This window comes from Denticeps clupeoides, chromosome 17, assembly GCF_900700375.1.
Source record: "Denticeps clupeoides chromosome 17, fDenClu1.1, whole genome shotgun sequence".
Lineage (NCBI taxonomy): Eukaryota > Metazoa > Chordata > Actinopteri > Clupeiformes > Denticipitidae > Denticeps > Denticeps clupeoides.
The window spans coordinates 16,189,494-16,211,536 of record NC_041723.1 but is presented as its reverse complement, the minus strand read 5'-3'; the positions used below and the strand labels follow the sequence as shown (position 1 = coordinate 16,211,536).

Sequence of the window (22,043 nt, the reverse complement as noted above, 5' to 3'; positions counted from 1 at the left end):
GGACTTCGGTTCTGCCCAAGTGGTCCAGCTGTAGCCGCATACCGAGAAATCTTGCAAGGCTGTGGAATGGAAAGTGACGATTCAGACCTCACAAATCGACCATCTAGCCTCAACCTCTCCAGCTAGCACAGCACCATCTCCATATATGGACACGTGGGAAAACTATGTCAGTGCGGAGCCCCAGACAGTACTGACCTTATGACATGGAGAAATAAAGGAGGCAAATACTGACAGTCTAACTCAAAATTTACATATCTCAAGTTAATAATTTTACAAGAAGTACAAGCCTGAACAATTCAACCATATATCTTCTGTGGAAAAATCTGGAACAGCACTGTGAGGAATAAAAATAACCAGAGAAGGATTGAGTTATGGATGAGGTTTTTGTTCTGGTGAACAGACACATTATGGCTTACATCCACCATGTTGTGTATATGTGTATAGTGGACATACAGTACAGGCCAAAAGTTTGGACACACCTTCTGATCACACCGTCTGCGTTTTGTTTATTTTCATGACCATTTACATTGGTGGATTCTCACTGAAGGCATCAAAACCATGAATGAACACAAAAAATGGAGACCTGGCCTCCACAGCCACTGGACCTGAACCCAATCCAGATGGTTTGGGGTGAGCTGGACTGCAGAGTGAAGGCAAAGGGGCCAACAAGTGCTAAACACCTCTGGGAACTCCTTCAAGACTGTTGACGACCTCTTGAAGCTCATCGAGAGAATGACAAGAGTGTGCACAGCAGTAATCAGAGCAAAGAAACTAGAATATAAAACATGTTTTCAGTTATTTCACCTTTTTTTGTTAAGCACATGTGTTCATTCATAGTTCTGATGCCTTCAGTGAGAATCTACCAACGTAAATGGTCATGAAAATAAAGAAAACACATTGAATGAGAAGGTGTGTCCAAACTTTTGGCCTGTAATGTATGTTTGTATGTTACACTTTATACTGCATTGCATGCCTACAAGGCAAATTTTGTACATTTTGTGAACAGCAAAAAACATGACTACTGATAACATTTCTGTATTTGGAAATTCATGAATGATTTTCTGACACATCACCTGTCTGTTCAACACTGGCAGCATTTAGCCTCTTGCAGGGGCTAAAAAACGGACGTCATGCTTTAAAGGATGTGCCTGTCTGGTAGAAGTGCCTTTTGTAGCACCTGCCGTTCAAATATGTCATGTTACATTTTTGACATTTTTGACCCAGCTGCCCAGATTCGCAATGTTTGCCGGCTGTTGACTGTTTTTAAGGCAGGAATGGGAAATATGTGATCAGATATGAGATCTCTTCCACATCTCAACATTTTTCGTAGGCCACAATGCCACCAAAAGCTGTTTTTTTTCCTCAGGATACTACAGGAAATCTTATTCAGCAAAACCATCTAAAGTCTACTTAAAGTCTACTTAATGAACTCTCCTGAGCTACATATGATCAAGCATATTTGTATCTGACAGAATATGCACATTTTCATAAACTCAGCAAATAACTGACCGAGCTGGTGGCAATGAAGCTCACACCTGCACCAGGAAGGGATGTCTTATCTGCAGAGTAGATGCATGGAGTAAAGCAGCCACTGGTTTTCCACCGGGGCTGACTTCCCTCGTGGTATTTCTGAACAAGAATGTGGTAAACACGACCAGTGTGAGGGGCTCAGTAATTACTCTGCCGTGGGAGAACCTACAGGTTGAGCAGACCTTCTTTCGTGAGCAGGCTTATGGCGCATCAGGCACGGCTGCCGTTCTTCTCCTCGGCTCCTCGGCTCCTCGGCTGTGTGTCAGCGGAGCACAAACAGGCACGCTGGGAGGAGGTCAAGCACGCCCGCAAATACGTTTGGCGGAGAAAAGCCAAATTCTTCATAGTGCTGCCGCTGCATTTCCTCGCACTTTGTTTGTTTGCTTAAAAATTTGTTGGGGTGGTGCTGGGGGTGGTGGGGGGGTGGAGGGGCTTTGGGCGTTGACTGAGCTCTCCACAATAACTGAGAATGAATTTGGGGTCAATTTGGTCTACGATATTTGGCAGACATTTTTTTCCCTACGGATAAACAGGAAATGTCAATTCTGCCTCCGACTGAACTAAGTCAACAAGGGTCAGTGCAGCTTAGAAGTCTTCAGAACGTTTTTAGAACATTCCCGTCTGTCTTTGCTGATTGGCAGAATATGGTAATGTCAGCCAGAAGGAAACTCGGTATGAAGACGCGGGTCATTTGTCGCCTCGCCAACCTTGGCCCCCCGGCAGGAGTCTCATCACAGGGCGAAGTCATTAGCAGGCTCCGCCGCGGCCGCGCAAGCACACGAACAGGCCCGGCAGGCGCTCCTTCCAGCTGACGGCCTGAGAAAGAGCGTCTCCATCAGTGGTCGTCTCGGGTTGACTTTAGCTGGCACCGCACGGTGTCGCCAGCTCACGTATGTGCTTTGTGCCACACCCCCAGAACTTTATATGGGCCGTTAGGGTCCCAATTAGGGACCGCGTGCCATCATTTTTGCACTGCAGCTTCTCCGGTGGCTTCAAACGAGAACGGAGAGAAACTGATTTTGTGCGTCTTGCCAGCATTGAGGCCACTGTGTCAAATCTCCCAAAAAGTCTCCCTCACATCCTGCGGTCAGCGGGATGTACGGTGAGAGTCCCTGACAGCCTGTGCATCAGCTGGAGGGCGGAGCAGCCCGCAGACCGCGACCTTGGCACCGACGAGCCGCTCGGCTCTCCCTGCACGGCTCTCGTTTCGGACCCGTGAATGGAGGCGTGCTCAGGCGAGGCTCGCTCGCACGTCCGGTGCGCCGCTGATGTCCCCAGATTCGTGTTGTGTGTGGACAGGCGAAGCGCCAGCGGGACGGGTTTAGTTTTGATTGTGTGGCGTGACAGAGGCGCTCGGGTTACGGTGGGATAAAGTTGCGGCTCTCCCACCCTCGTTGTGCCTTATGACTGCACCCAAAGGCAGAGCAGGCTGATCTTTAGGGGGCGACTAAAAGGACCTTGAGTAATCTTCATATATATATATATATATATATATAGATCTCTCCTTAGCGTCTAAAGAACAGCTCAAATGGTGTTAGACTTACAGCCCTTTTCAGCCCCTGCTGAATGTCACAGGAGTATTTGAGCCCTAAGGGCCGTTTGGGGCCTGGACGTTTAAACAGAAAGGACTGAAGTGGCCGTGCTGTTCGTGTGTGTTTGTGTGGCCCTCCTAGTGTCAAAGGTGATTTTACTGACTGTCTTCCAAAAACACAGTCAGCCTGCTGGGGATATGAATGAAAAATTCACGTCTATCAAAAAAGAGCCACAGTCCCGTTTTCTCTCATGTCAACATAAACCATCATCTATAATAGAATTAGACTGCAATTAAAATAAAAATGTGTCTGTTTGTTGTACACTCCATGTTGCTGGGAATGTTTCCATCGTTTAGAAGTCATGTTCATGCACTTATAGGAAATACAATTTACTACCAAATATAACATATGTAATAAAATAGATTTGTTTGATGTGGGGTAACATTTATACATAGTGCAGATAAAAACATGTACAAGTAGAATTTTTTTACTTTTTGCCATAACCCAGACCAGCACCATCAAAGTATACTGCTACTATATTAAAACATTATTACTTTCCACTAGGGTCCATTAAAGGCTTTTGTATTTTTATTATAAGAGATCTTTAAATGGGTTTTTCATATGAACATTAAACTAAATTGAATTAGAACAAGGTCTTCAGCTGCCACAGGCGAGTTGGGGGGGGGGGTATCAGGAATATGTGAGAGTGAGTGACTGCTAGAGGAAGTGGTGTGGCAGTTCCTGGATCACGATCCCACATCAACCAGTGCCGCTCCCATGGGCTTTTCGGTAAGGAGCAAACATCACTGCCACCGAGGAGGCTCATCAGTGGACATAACAGACCAGTTCCAGATAGGAGTGAGAACAAAGCTTTGACTGCACCGTCAGAACATATTTTGCCCTTCCTGTCACCCTCTATCTGTCTCTGCATCTGTCTCTATCTCTGTGGTTTTGTCTTTGATGGATATGGTGGTGGGGGTGTAGTTTACATTCATGTGGATTGTTTACATTTATGGCATTTACCAGACGCCCTTATCCAGAGCAACTTACGATCAGTAGTTAAAGGGACAGTCCCCCCCTGGAGATGCTCAGGGACACAATGGTAGCAAGTTGGGATAGTAGCAGGGACTTTCTGGCCTTCTGGTTCATAGGCGAGTGTCTTACCCAATAGGCTACTGCCGCAATAGCCATAATCCCAACTTGGCTGCTCCATAGAACATTAACAAGAACGATCCTGGTCTGATCAGCCCCGGTCAGATCCTGAATGAACCTGTGCTCAGGTAAAGCAGAAAATTGTGGGATTGTGAGGACCGGGCCATAAGGCTGTCCATCAGCAGGATGGCTCTAGGAGCCTCACTGATGTTCATACATTCCAGGCAAAGCCCAGGCTAACGGTCCGCTGACAGTTCTCCCCATTAGCCATGGGAGGTGGTCCCCGGCCAAAAACAATGCATGGCTTGTTAGAGTCTCCCATTTAACCTGCCACTCCATTTAAATGTTTGCTTCTGACACATTGATGATGATGCCGTAAGGTCAGCTTCAACATGCACGCCATAAAGTGAGCTGGTGTTTACATGCAGCTCAAACATCTTACATTCACATATTTAAAACCAGAGCGAACAGAAGGCCGGAGATTTGTTTCGCCTCGGCTCTGGAACTCACTTCATAATCAGTGGCAAGAAGAGCAAAAAATACTCGGATAACCATGAGATTCAGGGAGCTACTGTTTTATTTTTATCATGCTATTTCTATATTTATGCATATTTCTCTGCTGGAATTGGATCTTTTGATACATGTTGTGTCTGTACTCTGTAAATCTGTGATCGTGCCCAGACTTTCTTGACGAATATGACTGTTCTTATTATTTCCTGGTGTGTCATAATGAAGCTCATTTTCATTCCCAGAATGCCGCTGTCAGTCCAGCTCTTGCCGCAAACCACTGACTGCTACAGCATGAAAATAGGCCCAATGAGGTGTAGCAGGCATCAGCTCTTATTACAAAGCGGCGGGAGCTGGAGATCTGGAAACTCCTGCTGCTTCGCTTACCTGTGCTGGCCGCCACCGCATGCGTCTCTTTTTCCGTGACCATAGGCGAGTTTGAATTTTAACGTCAAAGGAACTGAAGCGGATCCGGGTGTCACATTCTTGCCATGTCTGGTGAAGATTTAAACCATGGACATGCAGCCGAAAGCCTCTGATCATGGGGGTTTAAAATAACACACAAACACGGTGACACACAAGATGAAAAGTATTCCGAAAGCTCCTTTGACCTCTGACCTTCCAAGTCATATTATCATTTGTCAAAATCCGTCAGGACGTCACACCATGATTCTTGATGGCGGATATTATCTCAGCGGCAGAACTCATACTGTACACTGTGGGATCACACGCACATTTTAATATTACCTGCCACTCACAGATAATTACGCACCACAAATCAAGTAGGGGCTTAGTCATGAATTACACAGCAACCTAAAACCAGAGCATGACATGGCAGGTTCTGTTCCGAGTCCAGTTTCATTTTTTGTTAATACCCTAGAAATTCATTCACACTGTTGATTTCAACTGTTAGTGCTTTTGCATTTCACATTTATATCAAACAAAGATCAATGATGACGAGCCAATCAATTGGATCTTAAGCCCAGGATTCTGTGAGGATTTATTCTTCGCCACATGGCTCCGACCATTTGGCAGGACCAAGGCAGGTGCTGAAAGGCTTGAAAGGGCTAAAAATACATGGTGAGAAGACCCATGCAGACACTGTAAATATAATAAATTCTTTCTTGTACACTTTTATTTTATATCTTAAAAAAAAAAAAGAAGAATATCACTTGTACATGTGCTTTTTAATATCATATTTTTTGCTTGCACAAGCAGGAACACATATTATCTGGACCCCTATATTTGTTACTGATATGCAATTAAATTTTCTTCAGCCTCTATTTTGGGGTCCAGGAAAGACGTGTCCGGTGCCATCGTGTCTTGGTGCTTCATGGACAGCATCTGTAGGTCACCGGAGGAGACCAGAGAGCTGGACAGTGGAGCAGATAAGGCAGATGAAGCCTTCAGGTAACACAACAAAAAGAAATAAAAAAAAAGATCTTCTCCGAGATCTTCTCAGGAGTTAGAAACAAGATCTCGCATCTCCCTGCCCTTCGCGTCCCATATATAGTCATATAAACAGCCGAACTTCTACCAGCAGCGAATCGCCATCCGGCTCCATGCAAAAAAAAAAAAAAAAAAAAGTCGAGTCCCATCCAAAAAAGTATTGGATGTCCGATGGAATTCCGCGACGTCCCCCTACATATTTGTCGGGGGGGACGAGGTCTGTCGGCGGCCGCAGTCCGGGACAGACGCGCTCCACGTTGCTTCACTCGGACCCCGCGGAGAGACACCAGCAGCCATGGATGCCATCAAGAAGAAGATGCAGATGCTGAAGCTCGACAAGGAGAACGCGCTGGACCGAGCCGAGCAGGCGGAGGCGGACAAGAAGTCGGCCGAGGACCGGAGCAAGCAGGTCTGCAATATTCATGTTGTCCCCCCCCTAGATTTTACATGTGGATTCTGTGATGTTCCCGTTATTCCCATTATTCCCATGGAATTCTGCTACTTGTTTTTCCCCCCTATATTTTACATGTGGATTCTGTGACGTTCCCGTTATTCCCATTATTCCCATGGAATTCTGCTACCTGTTTTCACCCCCTAGATTTTACATGTGGATGCTGTGACGTTCCCGTTATTCCCATTATTCCCGCGGAATTCTGCTACCTGTTTTCACCCCCTATATTTTACATGTGGATTCTGTGACGTTCCCGTTATTCCCATTATTCCCATGGAATTCTGCTACTTGTTTTTCCCCCCTATATTTTACATGTGGATTCTGTGACGTTCCCGTTATTCCCATTATTCCCATGGAATTCTGCTACCTGTTTTCACCCCCTATATTTTACATGTGGATGCTGTGACGTTCCCGTTATTCCCATTATTCCCGCGGAATGCTGCTAATTGTGTGCTGTGTGACGTGTAGCTAGAGGATGAGTTGAGGGAGTTGGAAAAGCAGTTGCGTATTACCGAGGACCACAGGGATAAGGTCCTGGAGGAATTCCAAGGCGCCGAGGAGAAGCTGCTGGGCGCCGAGGAGGTCGTCACCAAGGTACTTTTTTACGGGTCCACTGTGCTAACTTCCTGTCTTCTTCTTCTTCTCCTCCCTTCCTTTTTCTGCCTCCTCCTGTCCTCCCCTATCCTTCACGCACCCTGTGCTTCCCGCCGGTCACCCCTACGAAATCACCGCTCGCACTCAAAAAAAAAAAACTAAAACCACCCAGCTTGATGACGACTTGGTAGGTCTTCAGAAGAAGCTGAAGGCCACCGAGGATGAGCTGGACAAGTACTCCGAGGCTCTTAAAGACGCCCAGGAGAAACTGGAAGTGGCCGAGACGAAAGCCGCTGACGTAAGTAGGAAGGGCCAGCACACGAAAGCCACCATTCCTGCAAAGCACTGCTTTCCTCACACTCACTGGACCTTTCTTTTAAAAAGATCACACGTTTGTCACTGTCACTTCATTTATTCCGCTGTATCATAGTGTGTCACCATGAAACCACTGACAATTACAGTTTATTAAGGCAGAGGACATGGATTTCCCGTTGTTTATGTAGAAGTGCATGGACTGAAGTCGCAGCCCTGAGAACAGAGCAGCCTGACAAATTTAGTCTTTCCTTTATATGGTAAAGATTTGCGGAACTGTGGACCAGAAAACCAGCGTCTTAAGGCCTTCAGATTTCAGGTGTAGCCAGTTCAGTTATATTATATACCAGTTATATACCATATGCAGCAAACTTAGACATACATTAATGAATATATTTAATTGTCTAATATTAATTGTCTAATAATGACTCTCATCATAATTATATAACACAATTCATTTAGGGAGAGCATAAACTTATTTGGGCCTACCCCTTTCTAGATTATGCTATCATATTTACATTAAAACAGCTACATAAATCATTTTTATTCCAATTATACTACACAGTTTTTATATTTTAGCATAAGAAATGACTATTTTTTTATTCACATTAATCACAGACGCAAAAATTCAAAATAGTGTGATAAATACATATATTCATTGGTGTGTAACATCAGTCAGAAAAGTTATACATGAGCGTGAATGGGTACAGTGCGCCACCTACCGGAACAGTGAGAGAATTACAACACCTTTATGACGTTGATAAAAAATGAAAAACGCGGGGTCTTTTGGTTTCTTTAATATTTTAGTCGTTTCATTGAACCCCGTGAATGTATTTAATGATTGTGTTTTATTAAATAAAGCGAAGGCGCAGTGTTTAAACTGGACCGGCAGAGGGCGCTAGCACATCGCTTGAATACGATGATAGAAGGTGAAATGCAGGGTGTGGCTTATTATCAATTTCGAATTTTGTGTTAAATACTAAAAACCCCACATCGTATATATATACGAACAACGAGAATCGGTACGACTCGGTAAAAAAATGCGCAGCGTTCCATTCCTGTGGTTTTGGTTCGGTCTGGGTAGGGCCAGGGCCGTGAAAACATGGTTCTTCCGGTGCCGTGCGGGCGTCGCTGCGCGGCTGGGGCAGGTTCAGCTGCGTTCGTGTCGGCGTCTCGGCGCTCTTCCAGTCGGTCCAACACCCCGGAGCTCCCCGAGCCTCGCGTCTTCTCACAATGGCCGGACTAACATCCCTGGAGGCGGTGAAACGCAAAATAAAGTCCCTGCAGGAGCAGGCGGACGGTGCTGAGGAGAGAGCCGAGAAGCTGCAGCGGGAGCTGGAGCTGCAGAGGAAATCCAGAGAATCGGTGGGCGCCGCTTAAACGCCGTAAATATGCGCCTGTGGGCTTTTCTGCGTTGGCCGCGTTTGGATTATTATTTTTTTTTTAGTTATTTATTGGCCGTCAGCATCCACCCACTCGTGTTGCTGCGTGTGCATCCTAAACGCGCCCAAACACCGCCGGTAGTTTTCCTGCGTTTAATTTCTTTCTCGTATTTGTTCATTAATCTGAGTTTTTTTTGTGGGGGGGGGGGGCGGGTTTATGGCCTCGCACGGCGGAAGCGTCGTTTTAAACTTCGTTCGCCTTATAAGGGCATTAAAGACGGCGCTCGGTTCGCGGTTCTTTTCTGCATCGCGTCGGGCTGCGATGGCCATTTGTTTGCGGTTTGTTTTCGAGGGCGTGGCTCCCGCGGATTTCCCGGGAAACGGATGATGGTGAGAGAGATGAAGATGATGACGGCTGTAAACTTTTAATTATTTATTTATTTAAATTTCCTGACTGGAAACGTCCATGAACCCCCATCACGCTGTGAAAAGAGGGGCTTTTCTGTGTGTTTGTGGCCGTTCCCTGAAGTTCTTCCTCTCCGCTTTTAACCTGCAGGCTGAGGGCGATGTGGCTTCCCTCAACAGACGCATCCAGCTGGTCGAGGAGGAGCTGGACCGCGCCCAGGAGCGCCTGGCCACCGCCCTGCAGAAGCTGGAGGAGGCCGAGAAGGCGGCGGACGAGAGTGAGAGGTGAGGAGCGCTGTCCCCCCACTTCCTCAGCCCGGCGTGACAGAAGACCTCAGAACGTGACGCACGAACATGCAGGCGCGCGCTGTTTTAAGGGGGCGGAGGAGCTTGAATAAGCGCGATTCACGGGGCGCACGGCCGCGTTTCCCCTCCTTTGTTTCCTCCACACACAGCGCCTCTGTGCAGCACAGGCGGCAGTGATGCGCGCCGGACCTGGGTTCCAATTGAAAGCCGTCGCTTGGCTGCTGGAAGATGCCGTCAGGAAGTCGCATTGATCCGGCTCGGGTTGCGCTGCAGCAGGATAAAGATGTGCTCTTCTTAATATCCCCCCACCAGAGGCATGAAGGTCATCGAGAACCGAGCTCAGAAGGACGAGGAGAAGATGGAGCTGCAGGAGATCCAGCTGAAGGAGGCCAAACACATCGCGGAGGAAGCCGACCGCAAATACGAGGAGGCACGTATCCCAGCGGCCTCCAGACACATATGATGTCGCGTAGTAAACATACCAGATGAACTGTGTTTATTTTACCGCGCTTCTCTCCTGATGGAATGGTGGTGTGACCGTGCTCTGCATGGTGCGTTTCAGGTGGCCCGTAAGCTGGTGATCGTTGAAGGAGAGCTGGAACGTACCGAGGAGCGCGCCGAGCTCTCCGAGAGGTAAGCGTGGCCCGCGCTCTACTCGACCCGTTAACTCGCATGGGACCCCGCCGCACGTTTAACACACCGGCGTGTCGAGTTATTGTTTGGGCCCCGCTTTCATTTTGCACGTACCGTTAACTTGCATGTCTCCCGTGTCCCTGAATGGCCAATAACAAGACGGGTTCGGAGGGCCGAGGAGGAGCTCAGAGTTTTGGACCAGGCCACAAAGTCATTAAAAGCCACAGACGCACAGGTACTGCAGACTAACCCCCCCCTTCCCCGTAGGAAGAAGGGCGCTTTCACACCCGCAGGCTTCAGTCGAGCTTAACTTCATTTCCCCGCCTGGTGAAGTTCCTTTAGTCCGCCGCTAAAAAATGCAGCGAGACCCACAAAAAGAGTTCCGTATGATTGAGTTGTCTTGTTTATGCGCCAGTGAATCGGCATGTCCCTACATTTTTCAAAAAGAGGGTTTTGCCAAAAGTGTTAAATGCATGTAATATAATAATAAAATCGCCAGGGCAACAATACACCCCCGATTTCACGCAGTCCACAACTGCAGATCTGCTTCCTGTATGTACTATTGTTGTTCCCGTGGCGATAAATCTCACCAATCAGTAGAAAGTTCTCGCATTATGTGAAGCGCCGCATTTCCAAAATGCGCCGAAAGCCCAAACCAAGAGGGAATTGTCAACTCGATGACCGATTCGGACCAAAGCAAACAAGCTAAGGTGTGAAGGCGCCCTCTAACCCGTGACGCTCACTGCTTGCTGCGCTGGTCCTCCTCTCGTCTTCAGCCGCCTGTAACGTAGCAGGAATGCTGCATGCACAGCGCGTTTGTGATGATGCATGCGTGCATGACTGTAAGACCTTTGTTTTCTGCCACATTCCTGCAGCGTTTTCGGGTATCTCTCTATTCCTCTGTTCTTATTCTGTTTCTTTCTACCTCTTCCCCTGAGCCACCTGATCTTTCTTTATTACTCAATTTCTTCTTTTTTTTTTTTTTTTTTTTTTGTCTTCCTGGTCCTTCTCTCTTGTTGTCTCCTCTGCACCTCTCCCTGTATTAAAACGCCAGCAAATGCACTGAGCTTGAGGAAGAGTTGAAAACTGTGACCAACAACCTGAAGTCTCTGGAGGCCCAGGCTGAGAAGGTAGGTGTGTGTTGGGACCCTGGGAACTATAAACCCTGATGCGCTGTAGCCAGGACCTGGACGCATGCTTGATATGAATAAGGCAAACGATTCAGTGGAACTTCAGGCCACCGCAGACTCCCAGCATGTTTGGGAACGAGCTGAAGGCCATTTGTTTGAATCTATTGACGTTCCTCCCTGCGTTCTTCCCACAGTACTCTCAGAAGGAGGACAAATATGAGGAGGAGATCAAGGTCCTGACAGACAAGCTGAAGGAGGCGAGTTTTACAGCTCCCTATCCTACAACTTTGGAAGTTGTGTGTGTCCATAGGGATGAGATCGGTTTCCAGATATAACTGTATAACACAGTCCATAATGTAACACAATGGATATGATTTTTAAAGACTTTTTGATATTTTAAAAACACGAGGGTGGAAATACCTACATTGCAGCTCGTGTGTCTAGAATTTAGAAACAAGCTGCACTTTAAAAGTGTGCCAAAAGTTGTGTCTTCTGTTGAGTGACGGACTTCGGTGCTAAATTTCTCCATCCCAGGCTGAGACCCGTGCCGAGTTTGCTGAGAGATCAGTAGCTAAGCTTGAGAAGACCATTGATGACCTAGAAGGTATGACTCCGCCCTCCTCTCACATCGAGCGCCAGTGTAGTTACAGTCTGAACTCCACACGTTCAGCGAGATCTTTCCACAAATCTTATACATTTTCCTGTCTGCCATTTAAAAAAATCAATAATACACGCTGCTTAAAGCCTCCTATCTGCATCACCAACATTTCCGCTCCTTTTTTGTTCTTCTACGGTTCACATCTGCCAGGTTGAGGATTTTACTGCCCCGAGTGCATTTTCATAATTAAGGAGGTTCGCGTCGGTCAGGGTTCGGGAGAGTTGTCACCAGGAATCTCTAACAGAGACGTCAGTTTAATTACATCGCGTTCGCGAAGCCCCGGGTGACCAGGTTGCTCCGTCATCTGGTATTTCCTTGGTGGTCTTCAGGAATTTCGCATGGCCTCTCACACTTCTGCTTCCGTTCATGTTCCCCGATAGCCTTCTCTAATTTTTTTTTCCTCCTTTCCTCCTTCGATCCTGTTCTGTTCTGTTCTGGCCTGTCTGTCACCTGCTCATGATGACACCTGTCTGGCTGCTGGAATGGACTCTCCACCCCTTCAAACTTCATCAATTCCATCCCTGGCACCTTCTCTCTTTTCCGTCTCTTTCTCTCACCTCAAAACGCATCCTCGCCACAAACCCCGCCCCCAGACGAGCTCTACGCGCAGAAACTCAAGTACAAGGCCATCAGCGAGGAGCTGGACCACGCCCTCAACGACATGACATCAATGTAAATCCACCCGCTGCGTGTCCGCTGTGCCTGTCCACCCACCCCTCCGCCCGCCATTCATGCCCTCATTACCTCGCCGGTTTCTCCGCACCCACAATCCTTCCTGCCATTTCTGTTTGCAAGTCACGTGACCTCCGAGCTCTGCCAGACCTTCATCGCGTCGCCATGTTGTTACCGCCTCTGGCTGGCTGGCGGTTTCCTCTTAATAACGAGGCCTGTGATGACTTCCTCTGTAGGCCAGACGAGTGCAGAGCCGGAGGCGCGTTTTGTTTAAACAAAATGCTGCAGAACTTTCTTCTCTCATCTGTTACTTTTTTCAAAATGGAAAAGTAATGACTCATGTTTGCAAATGGTTTTTTTTTTTTAACTCCTACATTTTCTGGATTTTGCTCTCCATCTGACCTTTTTTTTCTAACAATTTTGCATGTCGGTGTGATGAAGTGTTAGTGGAGGTCGTAGGCTGACAGGGCGGAGTCTTTACTTCCTGTCCCTCTGCGCGCCGTCATCTCTTTCTCGTACCCGCTGTACGGAGTACCGTTACTGCGGTCCCACTAACCCGACCTACGTCTGCTCAGAAGAGTGGCCCACACCGAGGCTCAGGCTGGTGACACTGGCACCATGTTTGGGTCTGGTGTTGCGGTGGACGTAAGTGGTGAAATGCCTATATGTTGATGTAGAAGGTACAGCACTCAATGATGCCCTTATGTCATTTAATTGGCTTAATTTGAGGCATCAGATATACTGATACAGAGTTGCTTTATACTGTAGGTGTGTGTGTGTGTTTGTGTGTGTGTGGTTGGGTCGGGTTTACTTTCTGTCTTGAATGATGCCATTTAGCAAGGCCACTGTGGCATAATGACTTAGGTTTGCTCTGGTTAGGATCTGATAAGCGTGTGTGTGTGTGTGTGCAGTTACCTCCTCAAGTAGCCTCCTCCATCACACAATATCTGCTTCTTTTTTTTTCCCTGCGCAGATAAGTTGTTTATTCTTCGCCCCTTCAAAGACGTCACCCCCTCTTCCTCCTCCTTGGTTGAGCGGCATCTGTCCTGCCTTCTGTCGTCTTCCATTCCCCTCTCTATCTCTTTATTTTGTTTTGTGTTTCCTGTCATCTTCTCTCCCTGCTTTTGCACATCATGTACAAAACCATTTGATTCCTTCTACATTGTGTATAAAGAAACGTTCCTTTTTCTTCCTTGTAAGTTTCCCCCCACGTTTCACTTTTTTTTTTCTTTATTCCATTTCTATGTGCTTTATTTATTTCATTGCCTATAATAAAACTGAGACGCCCGGCTATTTGATTATGGTTTCTTTTTTTTTTGTCTGTGATAGTGGTGTGTGTGTGTGTGTGTGTGTGTGTGTGTGTGTGTGTGTGTGTGTGTGTGTGTGTGTGTTTTAATGCAACTATATTTGTTTTTTTATGAATTGACCACTTACTTGTGAGTTTGGGGGCTGGATTTAATTATGTATGAATACAACTACATTTGTAGGCATGAGGCAGAAGGTGGAGGTCTGTAGTTTCACACACCAGTGCCAGGTTATCATTATCACCACATCCAGTATCTTATTATACTTCAAGTATTATTTAGCTCAATATTTAAATGTCACTGTTATAGCAGTTAATTACAACATGGGAGGTATTGTGACCTTTCGGCTTGCGACTTGCGGTGTTTTTCAGTGTCACTTCTATCCCGTATTCAGACATGTTGTGGTTTAACACCAAAAGTTGGTGTTCCCCTTTTCAACATGTATTCTACATTCATTTCAATATTTTTTTTTCCACGTGGCTGGACGAGATCGTCTAGGAGGGAAAAACACTTTTAGGACAGTGGAACGTGTGAGCAGGGGCAGTTCTGGATTTGATTAAATTAAGCACTGAATGTCTGCAGGGTCCTGTTCTCATATTTTTGTGCTACTTGTTACTATTCACACAGAGAAAACATTTATCTTTTTGTCCTTTATGTAGACTCTATGAAGTAGTGTCTCAAACGATTTATTAATAAAATCACACAAATATAGTCCTCTATTTCAAGTTCTTGATGAGAACATGGGGAGGCTTTGTCTCCATTGCTCTGATAAAAGGACGATCCCCGGCCTCGTAGCACTTGTACGGAGCAGGTATTGTATTAGTGGATGTGAACTAATCCTCTGAGTGTTTTCACATGAGCTGTTCTGCTCATTCCTCTCTGTTTTGTCTGTCTTTCTTCCTTCCCCTCTTCCTTAACCTGCTGTCCGACTGCGCAGATCGCCTCTACCAGCAACTTGAGAAAAACCGCCTTCTCTCTGTTGAACTCAGACTGGCCTTGAATGAGGACTAACATAGCCCGGCTGCTCATGCCCTACTAACCACACCTTTATGTACATGAAATGCTGATGTGCTAACACTGTGTCGGAGATCTTTACTGTTTAAGAGCTCACACCACACCGTAACATACTGTACAGACTAATTCCAAAGTCATTTATGGCTCAGCACTTTGCCTTTTTTCTTTTTATATATTCAGCATGCTTTGACAGTGTGAAGCTGTTCTCCAAAGCTTGTTGTTGAGGCATTTGTCTGTTAAGTGTAATCACTTTGACACAAATCTATATAGTGGTCTATGCATAGGGACCAAAAATACATTGTCAGCATACTGTCATGCATGGATTTTGGAGTCAACCACAGACTAAGCTGAATTGTTTAACATTACTGAAAAGCACGACTAGTTCAGTATTTGTTATGACCAGATGAGCTGGGACAATGATTTTTATTATTATTATTTTTGGATTAACATTTTCTTATATTTGATGTCCTAACAGAGAAACTCTCACATGCTAAAGAAGAGAACCTCGATATGCATCAGATGTTGGACCAGACTCTAATGGAGTTAAATAACATGTGAAAAGCAGGGTATTTGTTGTTGTTCCCTTGTTGTTTTTTTCTTTCTTTTTTTTTTTTTTCTTTTCTTTTCTTTTTTTTTGCACCTTTGCTTGCCCTGACCCCCATCCGCTGTGGAGAGTAAATATCAAGGTGCTTTACCTGTTTGCATCCCCCACCCCACTGGAATTCAGCACTAGGAAGCTCCAGAATTCGTCTTTAGAGTCCAAAGTGAGAAACACTATTGCCCACGCCGACTCATTGAACATCGGCATAATGATGTCTGCATTTTGTAGTCCATGAGTTGTGGTTTTTTTATTTTTTTTTTTCCTCTTCCCTGGCTTTTAGCCATGTATTGCAGTGGTTTTGATTTAAATATGTTTAAAAGCTCTGAAATAAGGGTCATGCCATTTGCACCTAAATCGTGTTACATCCAGTGGAGTTAGAGCAACCAGTATGAAGTTTCCTCTTTAAAGCGTACCTTGGGCTGTGTTGTCCACATGTACACTGGTGCTACTGTGAATACACAAGTCTAGCAGTTTGTAGCTATTTAGGAATTTAGTTATGAAGTGAGGACCATCATTAGGTACACCTTTTCTATGTTACTTTTGTGCCAATGTTTTAACCCTGGGATGTCTGCGCTCCAATGTTTTATTTATTTACTTTATTTTTATGACTCCTGACTCTATACAAGATGTATGGCAGCATTATTTATGAGAACACATTTTGGGTTTGTTGTACTCATGCATGGAAACAATTGTCCAAGGATTTGTGGAATACGATTAAATCATACTTGGTAGTGCCTCATTTATTTTACGTTTTTAAATGTAGATTTTTAAATGTATGTCTTATCTAAACTGTATAAAGATAATAAATAAAGCATCTGATTGTAGTTGTGTTCTATCTCTCTTTTAATTAATTCAGCCTGCTACTTTCAACTCCTTTATTTGTTTTTATATTTATTCCCCACAAGGGGGGGGGGTTGGATGGGAATCAGAGCAACTTCTCAGATTTTAGTCATTGTCCCTTTGAGCCTGGACCTCAATTGGGCTGCATGAGTGAGTTCACAGGTTGCAGAAGCAGGTGGAGTATTGTGATTGTGTGAAAGAAATATTCATGACTCCTACGAGGTCAGATCTTGCAGTTCTTATCTTCAGGAATCGGTCCAATGGATATGTCAGTGTTGTAGTTAGTTTTGCAGACTTGCAGACGAGGTTTCCTGGCCTCAGCAGTTCCACAGCTGCTGACTAGTATGTAGGCCACTATCATCAAGGTCAGTTCAGTTGTCAGGGTCAAATCAATGTTTTGACTTAGATGGCAACCAAGCACAAACGTAAAACGACTTGAGAAGGTGACCACGCACAGTTGCAGATGGGCACAGTGGCACCCCGTGGCCATAATTAGTTACGGCAGAGCAATAAGGACAAATATACCCATTCCCTCGTTTTTTTAATTATTATATCCGTATATAAATGCAAGACAGCCATGCATGTCGGTAAACATAAATACTGTATTCACCAGGTCAACCTCAGCACATGCTTACAAGTGAACTATGGGCCCTTGAAATCCCTTTCCACAACAGTAATATTAATTTTAAAAGTAATAAAATACATATTTCTCTAACAATCACCCAATTTTTATAAGATGCCTCAACATAAAGAAATTGAATTGCGTAAAAGGTAACTGTAACCCTCAGTTATTCACCCCCAGTGGTATTATCTTCAATATGAACAATAATAAACAATAATTGTTATTAACATTAAAGTTGACTTATTATTGTCCAGGTGTCATAGTAAACTTGACAGCTTTCAGACCGAAATTATTTTGACGTTTTGAATGTTGGCAGATGAATCCAACGATAATCAAATGAGCTCCGCGCCAGGCGCCGATGCGCTCGACAGTCCGCCCGTGATGCCTGAGTCGAGTCGATTAGTGCGGCCTGTCCGGAGAACAACTCCCCAGCAGGCTCAGCGCAGCGCCGCTGTGTCGCGCCGTCATGTCGCGCTACTTTTTGCCAGGAAGAGGTGTCCTTTTCGCCCGGAAAGGCCCCTTCTCCCTGCCCGCAGGCCGGAGGAAGCTGCGGGGCGGGAGGGCGCCCCGGGGACTCTGGCTTTTGGGGTTGGGCGCCGGGGTCGCGGCCGCGGCCGCGCTGGGCTTCTCTCACCGCCGTAATGCCGAGGACGCTCACAACTTCGCCGGCGCCGTAGACAGCAGCCGAGACCTGGTGCGTCGGATAAAGGTACAGGTCCCTCCTCTCGGGCTGAGCGGGATCCGTGCATGATTCACCAGTGGTGCCGTTGTTCCGCGCCAGGATGAAGTGGGAGCTCCGGGAATGGTGGCTGCCGTGTCTGTGGATGGCGCCGAGGTTTGGTGTGAAGGTTCGTCTCTCCTCCTCACGTCTTCAGCTTTGCAGGGGATGGGGAGCGAGGACTCGTCTAACGCTCTGGTTTTACATTTACGGCATTTATCAGACGCCCTTATCCAGAGAGACTTACTATCAGAAGTTACAGGGACAGTCCCCCCCTGTGTCTTGCTCAGGGACACAATGCTAGTAAGTGGGAGTTTTCATGAGTGGGAAATGGTCTTCACGCGTGTACCGAATATTATGTGCACTATTGTACGCTGTCCTCCATATCACCTTAAATCACTTAATTACTGTTATGTTGTATATATTATTACCACTATTCATATTATGGTTGTTTTCTTTCCACTTTGTTACAAATGTTTACTATGAGGTTATTAGGGGTTATTTGACACGTCACAATACAATTATATCATGATATAGTGTGATACTGTCCAAGTAAAAGTGAAGTGATTGACAGACCAGTGTGTGGGGACGGTGCTTTGTTCAGTGGCACCTTGGCAGATTGAGATTCAAACCGGCAAGCTTCTGATTACAGGGGCCACTTCCTTAAGTTCCTTAACGCTGCCCCGTTGCGATATTCTACAGGTCACCAAAAATGTAAAAGCAAAGCTGATATCCAAGATGCTATATGATCTGTGTGGATCACATTACATTTTTACTTCAGCCTAAACAAAATTTTGGACTCTTTTTATACCAAATATATTGATATTTGATGTCCTAGTATCAATACCATATCACCAGGTAAATATTGCAACATGTTGCTGTATCGGCTCTAGTTATTTATTAGAGGTGTGTATTGGCAAGGATCTAACGATATGATTATATCAGGATGTATTGTGATACTGTACATATTGCACTGTTTTGCAGCTCACTGAAAATGTAGAAACAGAGCTGATATGCAAGATGCTGTGCATGATCTGTTTGGATCACGTTACATTAATAATTCAGGCAAATCAACATAAATCAACATGACTAAATTTTTAGACCAAAACATCAATATTTGATGTCCCGGTATTGATACAATGTCAGCACGTAAAATATAATGATATATTTTCGAACACATCTAGTAGCCATCTTGCTTTCTGTTTTTACATGATTCTGCAGTCTTGTGTGTGTCTGTGTCTGTGCCATGTGGCAGTTACCACACACACAACTTCCTCCGGGCTGAATAAAGATTTTTGGACTCTGCTCTCTCAAGGATTCGGCTATGCAGACCTGGAGAACAGGGTCCCATGTGGGCCAGAGACGGTCATGCGCATCGCCAGCGTCAGTAAGTCTCTCACGGTGGCCGCTGCTGCTGGCCTGTGGCAAGAAGGCAAGCTGGACATGGATGCCCCGGTCCAGAAATATGTCCCAGAGTTTCCAGAGAAGCAGTTCGGTGGAGAGAATGTAAGTCGCCGAACAGAAGTGAAAACGAAATACGTGAAATTGTATTTCTGTGTTGTGTTTCTGTTTTTGCTGTTTAACAGCCTCATTTGCATGAGAAAACAGCACATTTAAATGAACTCGTTATTACATTGCTCCGAAAAAATAGGGAACACAAAAATATGACATCCTAGATCTGAATGAGTGACAATGAAATCAGATTTATCAACCTATGGCGGTTTGGATATGGCGTCACACTCTAAATTACAGCAGAAAAATACACTACAGGCTGATATCCTTATCCTCGGTGCCACCGAGCAAAGCACCGTCCCCACACACTGCTCCCAGGGCGCCTTTCATGGCTGCCCACTGCTCACCAAGGTGAGGACACATTTCGTGGTAGTGAGTATGTGGCCTCCACGCGCCTGTATGACCTCCCTACCGGGACAGAAGCATGCGCCAACTCCTGGACAGTCTGTGGTGCAACATGTCGTTGGTGGATGGAGCGAGACATGATGTCCCAGATGTGCTCAGTTGGATTCAGGACTGGGGAACAGGCGGGCCAGTACATAGCATCAATGCCATTGTCTTGGAGGAACTGCTGACACACTCCAGCCACATGAGGTCTAGCATTGTCTTACATTACACGTTGACAGCTGTGCATTTCCTCCAGTATTTGAAGATCAATTTGGAACTGTATGAAAACTGTCCCTGAGCATAAAATAATAGAAAAGAAGGAATTTTTTGTATTATTGACTGTCTATTACAGGTCACCATAACACCTCGTATGATCCTCTCACACCTGAGTGGCATCCGTCACTACGAGAAGGATGTAAAGAAGGTGAGACAGAAGAGGGAAGCCAAGCTTCTGAAGCCTCCCGAAAAGAAAAGGGAGTCCAGTTCATCCGACGACAGCAAAGAGGAACCCAAGCTTGATGGAGATGACAACAAGACCAAAGAGGCCAAGCAATCAAAGAAGAAGAAAGAGTTTGAGCATGAAGAGTATTACCTGAAAAGCCACTATGAGAGTGTGATCGAGTCCCTGGACTTGTTTAAAGATGACCTGCTGGTTTACAAGCCAGGTAACTAGTCAAACCTTATGGTGAAAATTGAATCTCAAGTACAATAGCTTCAATGCTCAGACAGAAATGATTGACGCTTTACATTTTACACTAAACCTACAGATAATTGTCTCTCTGTTGCCATTTTCTGACCAGAGCATGATTTGTACAAACACACGATTTAAAATGCCAGCACACTTTCCTAAAAACATGATTTTAGTTCTGTTCAATGTGTAGAATATTCTTAGTTAAATGTAATAAAGTGACTAGTGAGAGTATAGGATGCTGTTTTTCTACATCCATCTCCATCAGGCACCACTTTCCTGTACTCCACCCACGCCTTCACCTTGCTCAGTGCTGTAATAGAACGAGCTGCAGGGGAGAGCTTCCTTGAGCACATGGCCAAAATGTTTCGCGAGGTGGGCATGCTCAACACCGTGCCGGAAGAGAACGAGCCAATCATTTACCGGCGGGCAAGGTATAGAATTACTTTGGTCTAATTTATCCTGAACTCCGTATGATAACGGTCTCTTGTTCTTGTTGAAGATTAAGTTAGGTTGTGGTTGTTGTTTTCTGCAATTTGTTTCAGATTTTATCATTTTAACAAGAAGGGCCGTATACAGAACTGCCCGTATGTGGATAACTCCTATAAGTGGGCCGGTGGTGGCTTCCTCTCCACGGCAGGGGACCTTCTGCGGTTTGGGAATGCTGTGCTGTACAGCTACCAAATGTCCGACGTGAAGGACACCACTGGCCTCCTGCCAGGGATCCTCAAACCAGAGACGGCCCAGGCCATGTGGACTCCAGTGGACAAGACGGAAGCCTCCTGGGACAAGGACGGCTCCTACGGCCAGGGCTGGTTGGTGGTGGAGAAGCAGCAGAAGTACGGGGAGTGCAGGCGGCGTCGGCACTACGTCTCGCACACCGGGGGCGCTGTTGGAGCGAGCAGCGTCCTGCTGGTGCTGCCCAGCGAGCGGACTGAGCTGGGAGGAGACGTGAGGACTGCGGCTCCTCCTCAGGGTGTTGTGGTCACCATCATAACCAATATGCAGTCTGTGGGACTGAACACCACGGCGCTGAAGATCGCCCACGAGTTTGACAAGGCCAGGAGCGAGTGACACCCACTGTTCATGTATTTTAATGGAGTGTTTAGTGGTTTCCAGGTAATAAAAATAAATGACATCCAAATTTTAGACTTGCCACAAATTATTTACCACATCGATTCATGTGAATAAGGGCTGGTCGTAGCCTCGTGGGTAACACACTCAACCAGAAGACAGGTTCGAACCCCACTTACTACCATAAGACACTTAACCCTGAGTGTCTCCAGGGGGACTGTCCATGTCACTACTGATTTGTAAGGCGCTCTGGATCTGTTGGGGCGTCTGTTTAATGCCGTAAATGTAATGGCTAGTTGAAATGGGTGGTAGTTATGACTAATTTGCCGAAGGACTGATGGTTGACTGGATGCTTGGACGTATGGATGAATACAGTTAGCATTACAGCCCTACTTAGGACCGTCTCCTGCCAAACGCTGTAAATGTTTGTACCACTTGGTGGCAGCGGTGTTTCAAAAAGAAAATGAGTGTTTACATTCTGAAGTTAAACTGCAGTCTGTGATTAAATTACCATGTGCTTTCCTATGGTCTGGTGGGATCTGACCTTCAGATGTGACCTCTGCCAGGAAG

General features: G+C 45.9%; 2 protein-coding genes across 7 annotated transcripts; both read left to right on the top strand.

The window, feature by feature from the left end:
- Positions 1-6,380: 6,380 nt before the first annotated feature.
- Positions 6,381-15,913, top strand: tpm1 (tropomyosin 1 (alpha)). 6 transcript variants are annotated; one of them, XR_003742928.1, is made up of 10 exons: positions 6,381-6,579; positions 7,388-7,513; positions 9,466-9,599; positions 9,933-10,050; positions 10,183-10,253; positions 11,308-11,383; positions 11,578-11,640; positions 11,918-11,987; positions 12,635-13,358; positions 13,687-14,011. XR_003742928.1 is itself a non-coding variant. In XM_028958992.1 (10 exons), the coding sequence occupies exons 1-10, from the start codon at positions 6,466-6,468 to the stop codon at positions 13,688-13,690; spliced, it is 855 nt and encodes a 284-aa protein (XP_028814825.1). In that variant the 5' UTR covers positions 6,381-6,465; the 3' UTR covers positions 13,691-14,011. The 6 variants fall into 6 exon arrangements, 5 of the variants coding, with proteins under 5 accessions (XP_028814825.1, XP_028814826.1, XP_028814829.1 ...); XM_028958992.1 differs by having other exon boundaries at positions 12,635-12,713; XM_028958993.1 differs by lacking the exons at positions 12,635-13,358; positions 13,687-14,011 and adding an exon at positions 14,955-15,913.
- Positions 15,914-17,484: 1,571 nt separating this feature from the next.
- Positions 17,485-21,548, top strand: lactb (lactamase, beta). The gene is made up of 6 exons (XM_028957732.1): positions 17,485-17,803; positions 17,876-17,942; positions 19,128-19,318; positions 20,064-20,376; positions 20,668-20,833; positions 20,945-21,548. The coding sequence occupies exons 1-6, from the start codon at positions 17,561-17,563 to the stop codon at positions 21,471-21,473; spliced, it is 1,509 nt and encodes a 502-aa protein (XP_028813565.1). The 5' UTR covers positions 17,485-17,560; the 3' UTR covers positions 21,474-21,548.
- The last annotated feature ends 495 nt before the right edge of the window (positions 21,549-22,043 follow it).